This window comes from Gigantopelta aegis, chromosome 6, assembly GCF_016097555.1.
Source record: "Gigantopelta aegis isolate Gae_Host chromosome 6, Gae_host_genome, whole genome shotgun sequence".
Taxonomy (NCBI): Eukaryota; Metazoa; Mollusca; class Gastropoda; order Neomphalida; family Peltospiridae; genus Gigantopelta; species Gigantopelta aegis.
Window position 1 is genome coordinate 70,379,092 of NC_054704.1, and position 12,343 is coordinate 70,391,434.

Sequence of the window (12,343 nt, forward strand, 5' to 3'; positions counted from 1 at the left end):
TATTAGTTTAGGTATCAATGCGCATCCGGCTTCTCACCCCCTTACCTCTGCCATTTTGTTCGCTAGCTTCCAGGTTTTGTTCGCCGAGTTAAAATTAATAGTTATAGATAGAATTTTTTTATTGCAATATTAATTTGCCATCACTTTAAGTCTTTTAAATAATTGTGCTTTAGAATTTGTTCATTGCATTGTTTACTACTTAGTATAATATTGTTGTGTTTGTTAAATTAAATTGTATCTAATCATAATATTTGTGTTTTTTTCACAGCCACTAACATGTTCAGTCCCGCTGTTGCGAGGATTTTTTAAAAAAAATTTCAGATTCCAGCCGATCTTTCTCCCGATTGATCCCCTCAGTTCGACGGATACAGAGGCCTACCCGGTTTACTGCTAGTCTTAGGAATCGACTTAGCAGGCTCAGCCATTCAGGTTACTTAGTAGCCCGAGTACTCTGACTGTAAGAGAGCTAGACGGACATTTGGACATAAACACGCTCTCATTACAGTCAGAGACCAACCTATGTCTTTTTTTGGCAATTCCTGACTACCAAACGGTAGGCAACGAGTCCCGCTCTAATACCACAACAATCCTATGTTTGACGTCAAATACCTTTACATCAATCATTTTCGAGTTAAGTGATACAAAAAAATCCACATATTAATCACTAATACACTTACTACAGAAAGAAACCCGACAGCACCCACATTCAGCTACGCTTCGTGACACTCCGTCGCAACAATTGCAAAGCTCGGCGATCTATTTCGAGACTGGGCGATTCCGCCTTGTGCAGCAGTTACAGGGGTCATCTCATAAGAGGAGGCAGTACGTAGCACATACTTTTGCCGTATCCTGTCGATAACACCCCAAATGTATCCTTCAAATTCAAAATGGAATCAATAATGTGTAATTGTTTTGGTTTAATGACGTAATGAAATCCAAATTCATCCAAAACGGCATTAGCCAACTCTTCCATGTTGTAACTTCGCTTGATATGAGACGACCCCTGTAACTGCTGCACAAGGCGGAATCGTCCAGTGCGCGATCACGTGGTCTACGTCTCGAAATAGATCGCCGAGCTTTGCAATTGTTGCGACGGAGTGTCACGAAGCGTAGCTGAATGTGGGTGCTGTCGGGTTTCTTTCTGTAGTATGTGTATTAGTGATTAATATGTGGATTTTATTTTATCACTTAACTCGAAAATGATTGATGTAAAGGTATTTGACGTCAAACATAGGATTGTTGTGGTATTAGAGCGGGACTCGTTGCCTACCGTTTGGTAGTCAGGAATTGCCAAAAAAAGACATAGGTTGGTCTCTGACTGTAATGAGAGCGTGTTTATGTCCAAATGTCCGTCTAGCTCTCTTACAGTCAGAGTACTCGGGCTAGTTACTTAGAAGCTATCTCTTAGTTCTCAATGAAACTGAAATGTGTACTCTGGGTAGTATTGTCTTTTTCATCAGGTATTACATGGTATGATAATGACATAAATCCCTGTGCATGGCTGATGCCCTATTATAGAATAGAGTTTGGAACTATATAGCCATTTTAATCATAAAAATCACAATAATGGTGGCTATTTTGTTTATATGGGTACCTGTGAAAATTAGTTCTTGCCTATTTTCAGGCTCCATTTACAGACAGAACTAAATGATGTGACTTAAATCCCTCAGTGTGGCTGATACCCTATTATAGTGTAGAGTTAGGAACTACATAGCCATTTTCGTTTCGAAAATCGGTTTAAGGGCAGATGGGGTGGGTATTGGGGTTGTATGGGTGTCCATGAAAATAAGTTGTTGCCTATTTTCAGGCTCCATTTACAGACAGAACTAAATGATGTGACTTAAATCCCTATGTGTGGCTGATACCCTATTATAGTGTAGAGTTAGGAACTACATAGCCATTTTTGTCACGAAAATGTTTTTAAGGGCAGATGGGGTGGGTATTGGGGTTGTATGGGTGTCTGTGAAAATAAGTTGTTGAACTAAATGATGTGACTTAAATCCCTATGTGTGGCTGATACCCTATCATAGTGTAGAGTTAGGAACTACATAGCCATTTTTGTCACGAAATTTTTTTTAAGGGCAGATGGGGTGGGTATTGGGGTTGTATGGGTGTCCATGAAAATAAGTTTTTGCCTGTTTTCAGGCTCCATTTACAGACAGAACTAAATGATGTGACATGAATCCCTATGTGTGGCTGATACCCTGTTATAGAGTAGAGTTAGGAACTACATAGCCATTTTCGTCACGAAAATGTTTTTAAGGGCAGATTGGGTGGGTATTTGGGTTGTATGGGTGTCAGAACTGGAATTGCATGCTGATCGGCAAGAAGTGCTTGCCTTACTGTGTACTTGAAATATTTGTTTGGTGAATCTGGTACATGGGTTAGGCATGATGTATTTAGTGCTGTTGCAGCAAAGGTTACTCCACATTACCATTGGTCACATCTACCATATACTTGTATATGTAGGTTACTCTGTACAGTTGGTAGAATGGCATTCATAAATAGTATTTCCTAGACAGGACAGCACAACCATATCTACCACAAATATGGGTCCACCAGTGCACTTCAGGCAGATACTCTACCACTGACGTAATATATTTTATATTGTGCAGTGTTCGGGTCTTATATGAATAATGGATTTTGGGGGGGCCAATGGATAAAAATTATTGTGGATTGAATGGATTATTTCTTGTTTTTAATCCAAAGTTATTACTATAAAATTGCAGTAGGCAAAAGATTTTAGAATTGCTGTAGGCAATTATCCTTAAGTTCATACCCTGTGTCACATACCTAATTATAGTTTTTATATTTCAGGACATTGGCTACAATTATAAAGTGAACTTGGTACCATACGTTGCACATAATATATATGTGTATTGCTATTCGAAACGAGTGAGAATTATAGCTGAGCAATAAACACCTGCGAATTGAAAGGAGTCATAACCATGGAATAATCACATTCTTCATTATTTCATCACATTCTTCATTATTTGGGTTAAAATGTTTACTCCTGTACAAGGATACATATATAATTGATGTGTTTAATTAAATTATTGAAATATTAAAAACTTATAACACCTACAGATACTTTATATATATTTGCAAACATTACATTTCAAGTTCATATCATTTGGCAGTGTCTGTATATAAAAAAAAAAAGTATATGCAGGCTTCTACATTATGGTAGCCCCACTCCCATGGCTAGTAATATTCAGTGTTGGGCTAGTAAATAACTACTGGAAAAAACCAACCTGGTCTTATTTTGTGAATATGAATATCCTGCCTCCTCTTGTCACCCCCAATCTAGGGGTTTTTAAGGTCTTATCTCTTTAGACAACATATCTGATTATTACTATTAGTGAAATTGTATATATTTAAAGTGGGGCTAGTTAATTTTTAATCATGGATAGTACATTTTTAAAATCACTGATCCATGGCTACGGGATTTTTTTTATAACATTCTAGAAGCCCTGAGTATATGTGAACAACAGTTTCACTAATTGTTGTATGGATAATTAAATAATTAATTATTAAATGTAATGGTTGAAAATCTAGCTGGGTTACAGCGACCCCAAGATGATTGACCACATTTTATAAGTCATTGGGAATCTGGGTTTAACTACTTTCAGTTAATGCATTATCTTTCTGTCAGTCAAGGTGGCACTAGAAGAAGTGTCTTTCTTCTTGAATGCAAAATAAAACTTAGTAGTTAGAAAAACCTTTTTGTTCTCATACCCTGACTGATGACCAGTTATGGTTTCATGTATAAAAAATTACATGAAAGGCCTATTGAGAACAAAAATTATTTTAGAAATGCTGACAATTAGGCCGAAACCTTTGGGGTGACGCAATATTAAAAGAAATTGATATTGAATGTGTAGGTAATATTTCAATTTTCTACAATAATTTTTTTTTTAAATTAAAAAATTCAGTACTCCATAAATTATTCAATGGATTGTCTTTTCTATAAAATAAAAGTAACAGTATTGTACTTTTAAGTTAGTGTGTATGTACACTTAACTTACGTCACCACAAAGGTATCAGGGTTGATGCATTTCAACAACAAAAATATGTAACGAAAAGTTTAACACGTACAAGATGCAGAAGGTGAGTCCCACCCCCCGACATAAACACACCAAAAAAAACCCTAATCAACAAAAACAAAAAACAAAGCAGGAATACAAAACAACCAAAGGTTACAAATTAAAACAAACAACATGTATGCTTTATTGCTAGTAAGCAAGACGTATTGGATTGGGGGTTTTTCAAAACAATATAAAAAGGGGAAATAGTAATTTTATTTGATATCAAAGAAATTAATTAATAAACTTGTTAAATAAATTTTATGATAAATATATAACAAATTACAGTACGTTATGTTCATATACAAGGTCTCTTTATATTTATTTGTACGATATACCATTAAACAGCTCATTATTGGTATTGGGACAATGTCGAAACATTTAAGCTGGTGCTACAAATAAAACGGATAAAGTACAAAAGTAATAAAGAGTTGTCTCCCTTAACAAGCTTTTTTGTTTTACCAATCGATAACTTCCGGTCAAAAAAGTTCGCTAGAATCACAGTAGGCATGTGACCATAGTCTCTTTTTTCTTCTAATTCCTCCTTTTATGTAGTTAGCTCTAGCACCAAGCTTCAAGTTCATGTTTACGCTGGCGACAGGGGCGTCTTTAAAAAACATGAAAATAAATATTTGTTTAATTAATGACACCATACATATTGTCTAATCAGCAGCGACTACTATCCGACAAGCATAAGGCTTCTGTGGTCTAGAAAATGAAGAAGACACCCGCTGCTATGTTAAAGGTCCTGTGTCAAAGTTGAAACTACAATATTTCGCTATTTATACATTTATTTGTAATAAATAACTACAAATTAATCGATCACATACACATACTTTTTCCATAATTAACTCTATAATAATAATTATAAAAAAAAGTCTTGTACTGGATGACAAGAGGGGTTTCCCGAATAATTTGTATCTAAATATATAGCATGTTCAGCATCATTGTTTCTTTATCAGTTGTCTGCAAAGAATTATGGGAAAAAACTTAATGTGTTAAATGTGTACGCATAAAACAATGACGTCACTAGTTAATGCGTGTGACACACTTTCAATATTCGCTCTTAAAATACATTATTTGGTTGTAATTTTTTTTTATATAGGCATATAGATGAAAGAATAAACTATGTTTCAAAGCAAAAGTTAATAATATATTTGGCGTGAACCTCCATTATTGCAACTTTGACATAGCACCGTTACGTTTTGTCTCATTGGCAAGAACTTCTTTTCCGGAGACACGGTCTTACAAACGACAAACTTTGATGTGCTATGCTAGTTGTATAACATCGGTTAGACGTGTGGGTGGTGGGGGCGGCTTTTTTGGAAGAAATGTGATGATGATTTTCTAATAAACTGAAGTAGTTTCAACAAGTAAACTTACATATTAAATAATACATTTTCTTGTTTAAAATTCCAGTCTGTATATACACCGTGTTTCTTGTTATCCTAATGTGTGCACGACTGGTATATCAAAGGTCGTGGTATGTGCTATCCTGTCTGTGGGATGGTGCATATAAAAGATCTCTTGCTGCTAATCGGAAAGAGTAGCCCATGAAGTGGCGACAGCGGGTTTCCTCTCAATATCTGTGTGGTCCTTAAACATATGTCCGACGCCATATAACCGTAAATAAAATGTGTTGAGTGCGTCGTTAAATAAAACATTTCCTTTCCTTTCCTAATGTGTGTGGTAGCCCAAAATGTATTTTCCCTCCAAATAGTTTCGTACATACGAGTTATATTAGGGAGTCAAATTAAAATACAGCAGTTACAAACATTAAGACGACCAGAAACACATTCGATATATAAATAATAAATAATAAGCTGTATTCAAGGTGAAACCTCGGTTGTAAATGGGTTTATTATTTGGAAATATATTACAGTGGTTGCAAACTCAGGATTGTCCCTTAAACGGGGAAATAACACAAAGATACATTCAAATACGTACATCCCCACGCTGAACCATGCCGTACTGCTATAGTGTAGTATAATTGTACTGTGTATCAGCTTGTTCCATGGAATATTACTGTTGTGCTCCTAACCAACTAAAATATAAAATTCAAGTACGCTATCTTTAACTCAGAATAGTGGGTTCTATAACCAGAATCCAGTTTGTTAATTTGAAAAAATAAATCTACTTCCGCCACATGGGATAATTATATAATTTTTTTAAAGCTTCTTTATTATGTACTTCCCCACAAACATGAGAGTCAAAACACAAGGCCTTTTAGGGGCTGATTCAGGATGTTGTAAAGAGAGGTCACAACATTCTAAAAAGGGCCATTTGAGTGTGTGGAAGGTAAATGAGCCGTATGAGGGGGCGAGTTGGGGAAACGTGTTATATATTGTGGATGATGGATTTTTGTTTAACAGTCAAAAAGTGCACTTCAAACGGGCGGGTGTGCATGGGCGTACGACCCGGGGGGACGGGGGGGGGGGGGGCAATTGCCCCCCCCCCCCCCCAAATTCGGGCAAAACAGTGGGGGAAATTCGGGCAAATTTTATCTGGGTAAAATTTCGGGCAAATCAACCCCTCCAGCCCCCCTAAATCAAAGAGTCCCCATACGCCCATGCGGGTGTGTGTGTATGGAGTGGGTCATGGGACCTTTGTGACTCCCCTCTGGAATCGCCAATACCTTTGATATGTCACTTAAAGCGAACGAGACTGCGGGTGGAGGGGTCGAGGGTCAATCCCACAAATATAATCAGGCCCCAGTCGAGCAGTCTTAAGTGAAACCTACTCAAACCATAAGATGTATTGTGATGGTTGATGCGGATAGACTCATTAACAATTTGACCAATAAACTACTATAAATTATGTACATGTGTGTGTATATGTATTTGGTGCTTGGACATTTCAGATGTTTTACTTGGAAACTATCACTGTACACCTATTATTGATCTCTGACCTCGTAGACCAGGAAGACGCATGCTTAATTCGATTTAATCCATTGACTAATCAGAACTAGCTGCAAACATTAAAAGTGTTATTTTGGTAACGTATTAAAATAAATTAATTATGCAACATTGTATGTGATTAATTTAGCTAGTCTGTAACCCCCTCCCTCCCCCCAAAAATTAATTAGTTAATTTGGCTGCTGTCTTCTTATGGAGCCAAATTTAGTCCTTACAAATTAAAATTACCCACCCCCCCCCCCCACCCCCGCCCCAACTCCACCCCCCCACACAAAAAAACAAACAAACAACAACCCCTAACAACAACAAAAAACCCAACAAACAAAACAAAACAAAACAAAACAAAAACAAAAACAAAAACAAAAACAAAAACAAACAATAATGCTTTTTACAGGAACTCAAACTAAATATATTTCTGTCTTATAGCCTATATCTTCATTACATATAAAGTTCAACACAGACATCTGTTTAAATATTTTGTCGTGAAAATTGCAATTTACCGACTTTTTGCAGACAGGACAATGGAGAACTTAACAAACAAATCAGTTTACCGATGCATGATGTGTGCAGTAAAATCATGTAGTTTTCGACACTCGTGAACTCTGTGGTGGTTAACGAGTATGGCCACCTTATTCAAACTGCATTACGTGTGGCGGGAGGGGGAAATCAAGAGGTGTTAAATGGTGTCAGTTAAATAAACAAAAACATGTAAAAACGAGACACCGCGCCAGGGTTAGCACACTGGGGGAGGAATCTCTTCAAGATTACACCTACCAGCCCGGCGTGTTCACTGTTCACTGTTCACTAGTCGTTTAAAGGCATTGATTCTAGTTTGAGAGGTACGTAACCATTCAGTTAAAAGGTGGGTTTTGTTTTTATTTTGTTTTGTTTTGTTTTTTGTTGTTTTGTTTTTTAACGACATCAGTATAGCACATTTGGATGTCCAATATTTTAATGATTATTTTTTGTAATTGTTTTATGACCCCAGAAAGCATATGGTAATGTCAGGGTTGGAGGGCCTGATGTCATTATGTACAATTTGTGTGTGTATTATACACACATATACATATGTAGACCTAGTCTTAATACATATGCACATTTATTTTGTCATGTACATAATTACGCGCGTGCGCGCACACACGCACACACACACACACACACATGCTAACACTCACTCTATTCCCCTCTCTCTCTCTCTCTCTCTCAAAAAAACAACAAACCCATTTGCTAATTCTGTCATATAGTCGTCAAAGAAAAAGCCACTATATTTTTCTATTAGCAGCAATTAATATTTTATATGCACAGTCCCACAGACAAGACAGCGCATAACACGACATTTTATATACCAGTCGTGCGGCACTGGTTGGGGCGGGAACAAACCTAATAGGTCCGTCGAGGAGGTTCGATCCTCTGGCGCAAGCATCCCAGGTGATAGTTTTTGCGACTAAGCTAAATCCCGCTAGTTTCCTCCTACTTACTAATGGACGACCAGAAACACATCGAATTTGTCAAAATGGATCATTTAAAATTCATACCCTAGTTTTCAGAGGTAAAACATTTTTTAACTTTTATTTTACTTTATATTATTATTATTTATTTATTTTTGCATAAAATGTATACTGAGCTGGGGGCGGGACGTAGCCCAGTGGTACAGCGCTCGCTCGATGCGCGGTCGGTCTGGGATCGATCCCCGTCGGTGGGCCCATTGGGCTATTGCTCGTTCCTCTCTCAATATATGGGTGGTCCTTAACCATATGTCTGACGCCATATAACCGTAAATAAAATGTGTTGAGTGCGTCGTTAAATAAAACATTTCTTTCTTTGTATATTGAGCTAGTACAAAAACCAGGAAGACTTGAAACAGTGGATTTGCCAACATTGATCATTTAAGCAAAAACTTGTAAGTGATATGTAAGTTAACGGTAAAAAGAATATAATAATCGAACATATTTTAGACTTGTCTAAACACTAGAGTCAGTGGCTTTAGGGAAGATTATATTTTAAAATTATTATTAATATTTTCCATTCAAATGTTTAAAAACATATATTATACAGTAGGCCTACACAATGAACATTACTATTTCTATTAAAACAGTTTGTTTGTTTTTTAAATGTGTTACATGACTACTCGGTTTCGTGGATATTCTTACTTTTGTATTATTATTACCAGCTTTTACCCGGGGGGAGGGGGGAGGAGAGTAAAAATAAAGTAATAAATCAATTTGCTTGTAAAAAGTATATGAGCTGAACATAAAATATAATTTGGTTGAGGTTTGTTTGTTGTTGCTGCTTTTTGTTATTGTTGTTATTATTTTTTGGTGCTTTTGGTTTGTGTGTTGTATTTTTTTCTTGCCAATATGTATATAATATTTAATTTCTAACGAATAAATATTGAATTTATATATTACAGAAGTTGCATGCAATGTGTGCAAATCGACGCCATATAACCGTAAATAAAATGTGTTGAGCGCGTCGTTAAATAAAACACTGTGCAAATCATAACGGTAAAAGTACTGTAATAGACAAAACATATTGTGCGGTTCATAATAACTAATATAAGATCGGTGTCTGTAAACTATATATGCTTGTTTTCATACCTTTTTATACTGACTTATTCCATTTTAACATCTGGTAAAATAGTTTTAATCCCTTGTTTACTTTGTATAAGAAATATACGACTCTTTGCCAGGGTACGTTTCGCCAACCGCGTCTGTTGGAACCAGGCCAGCAACATAACACGAGAAACAGATTCGATTAAATAGTTTAAAAAAAGGATCCCCTAAAAACCCACAACCGACGTCATCTCACTAAGACAACGCCATCGCAACATCAACGATAATATCCCAGTCGCTGGTAGAAATCGGCGGACAGAAACTTCTCTACAATCGACACCCCCTGAAACATGAGCCCGTCCGCCAGTAGCCCGTGCCAAAACGGAACAGATGCCAGTAACAAGTTGGATCTACTTATGGAGAGAGGGTGTAGCTCGGAGTTTTATCTCATGGAAGGTTAGTGGCTGGCTGACTTAGGTAACCGGACAATTAGCGCCATGCCAGGTAAGTTCACTTTGATCTGCATTAGGTGACAAATTGTGAGGATAAGCACGATGGTGTTGGTATTTTCTCCCCTCCCGTGTTGTGAGGGGACTCCATTCATACTTCGTGTGAATATTTGAAAAGTATTTGATGACCTCAAGCGATCGATCGGACAGCTGTTGTGAATAGAACAGCATGCTTTTTAGGGCGTGTATAAATATATAACGCCGATTAAACACTGGAAATAACACGACAATAAAGTTACAGATACAATTGTTACGCTTCATATAACACGCGTATTGATATTGAAACTGGTTTTAACTGATTTTGTCTCGCTTGTTTCAGCTGATGTATTAATACTTGGTTTTATATCTTATTGTTATCCGTATTTCGATTTGTGAGTTGACACATCAAAACTGTTTAACGACACCCCAGCACGAACATAGTTTTCAGTTATAGGAGAGAGATTAAGAAAATCACAACCTGAACTGAATCGTTCTTGTATAACCAGACACCAGGTAATGGCAAGCCATGAGTACCTGTGTTAGAGGTGTAACGATGTGGGCTGGGGGTAATGGTGTGATTATTATTATTATTATTATTATTAATATATAACCACAGCGTTGGCCCGCATACAGCCTCACATGATTTTACTATAGACCCTACCGAATTTATTTGTAAAGGCACAGAAAGAAAACTTTACACATTATTATAGCATATCGATCATGGTTGGATAGATGGCGCGAAATTTATTCTTCCTCTGAACAGCAAGCAAACATCTGATTGTCAGGGCCTAGTTCGAACGGACGTCAAAAGTGTGGTTCTTCACATTAAGAAAAGTATTGACTTAATGTATTGGGAAAAGTATTCTACCCTTTTTGTCTAGCTGGAAAGATCCTATACTACTGTCCTAAAATATATTTTTTTACAGCCCACCCCACCCCACCCCACCCTACCCGCCAGTTATTTCAGTCTAGGAATCAAAAATATGTTGTCTGAATACAGGCTTTTACTTCAGTTCTTTATTTCACTTTGTTTCTAAATTCGAGGTCAATTGCTTTATGCACTGAACGTGTTACTGGATATTTAAATTATGTATCTTGTTTGGCAACAGATGCAGCTGCGTATATACAAAATTACATATATTACACGTACACAAGAGAAGGTCTAACAAACACATAAATATCTACTGAGTCTACTTGCGTCATTCTTGTTTGTTGTAAATATGGAAATAGTCTGTGATTCATTTTGCTTATAGAGGGCTTAACCAGTGTGTTCTTATGTTAAAACCATTTTAACAATCACTGTTACTGTATATTTATACACACACACAGGAGGGGTCAAACAAATATGTAAAACACCTTTTCGATCCACTTGCATCGTTTTGCAGTGGTCTGTGATTTCATTCAGTTTATGGAAGGCCTAACCAGTTAGGGATTTTGTTTTAAATGTTAAAACCATTCTAACTATTTCTGTATTGTCACTGACATTTCAGAAGCATTATTGGAGAGAGTTCTTTTGTATGAGTGCCAAGAAATCCCAAGGCATTGAATTTGGCGTGTGTCGTTTGCATTTCATTACCTTTTTGTTTAACGACACCACTAGAGCACATTGATTAATTTATCATCCGTTATTGGATGTCAAACATTTGGTACTGTATCTAACAAGTAGTCGTCAGAGAAAACCCGCTACATCTTTGTAATGCAACAAGGAATTTAAAACAAATTTTTTTTTCATAATGCAGCAAGGGATTTAAAGGTTGTCGTCACTCAAACCACCTTATGTTAATGACCATTAGATTTTTTTTAAATGCCATTTTACTTACTCTTATTAGGACAAGCAAATACCTATAATTATTGTCGTAGAATATCATCGGATGTTTACAACGGTCAATTGTGAAAATTATGCTTTCGACGAGGTACACGTTACTAACGGTAATCGCTGAAATGAAACCTAGTACACGTAATTGTCACATGTATTGTAGTCGCGTGGATGTAAAACTACACAGACAATGTCCCGAATCATGAAAGAGAACTGTTACACGTTGTATTAATTTAAAAAGCACGCAATATTGCAGTTTAATATCGGACAAGTATGTCATAATGACATTAATAAATAACACGCTAACCAAAACCAGATAGACGATTTAACTTAATATCAAAGCACGCTGTCCCGGTCACGCATATCTGCCTGGACAATTTACTCAAGCAAGAAGTTAAAAGTTTGTTTTGTTTAACGATGCCACTAAAGCACATTGATTAATTAATCATCGGCTATTGGACGTCAAATATTTGGTAATTTTGGACCT

General features: G+C 36.6%; 1 protein-coding gene and 1 long non-coding RNA gene across 2 annotated transcripts in view; both read left to right on the forward strand.

Moving 5' to 3' along the window:
- Nucleotides 1-53: 53 nt before the first annotated feature.
- On the forward strand, nucleotides 54-3,084 carry LOC121375999. The gene is made up of 2 exons (XR_005958382.1): nucleotides 54-429; nucleotides 2,818-3,084. It is a non-coding gene; the product is annotated as an uncharacterized LOC121375999 (long non-coding RNA).
- A 6,902-nt stretch (nucleotides 3,085-9,986) lies between these two features.
- Nucleotides 9,987-12,343, forward strand: part of LOC121375727 (neuronal membrane glycoprotein M6-a-like) — a 128,790-nt gene continuing 126,433 nt past the window's right edge. Inside the window, exon 1 of the mRNA XM_041503330.1 lies at nucleotides 9,987-10,056. Within this exon, the coding sequence (XP_041359264.1) occupies nucleotides 10,050-10,056 (7 nt within the window). The 5' untranslated portion in view covers nucleotides 9,987-10,049. The remainder of the gene's footprint in view (nucleotides 10,057-12,343) is intronic.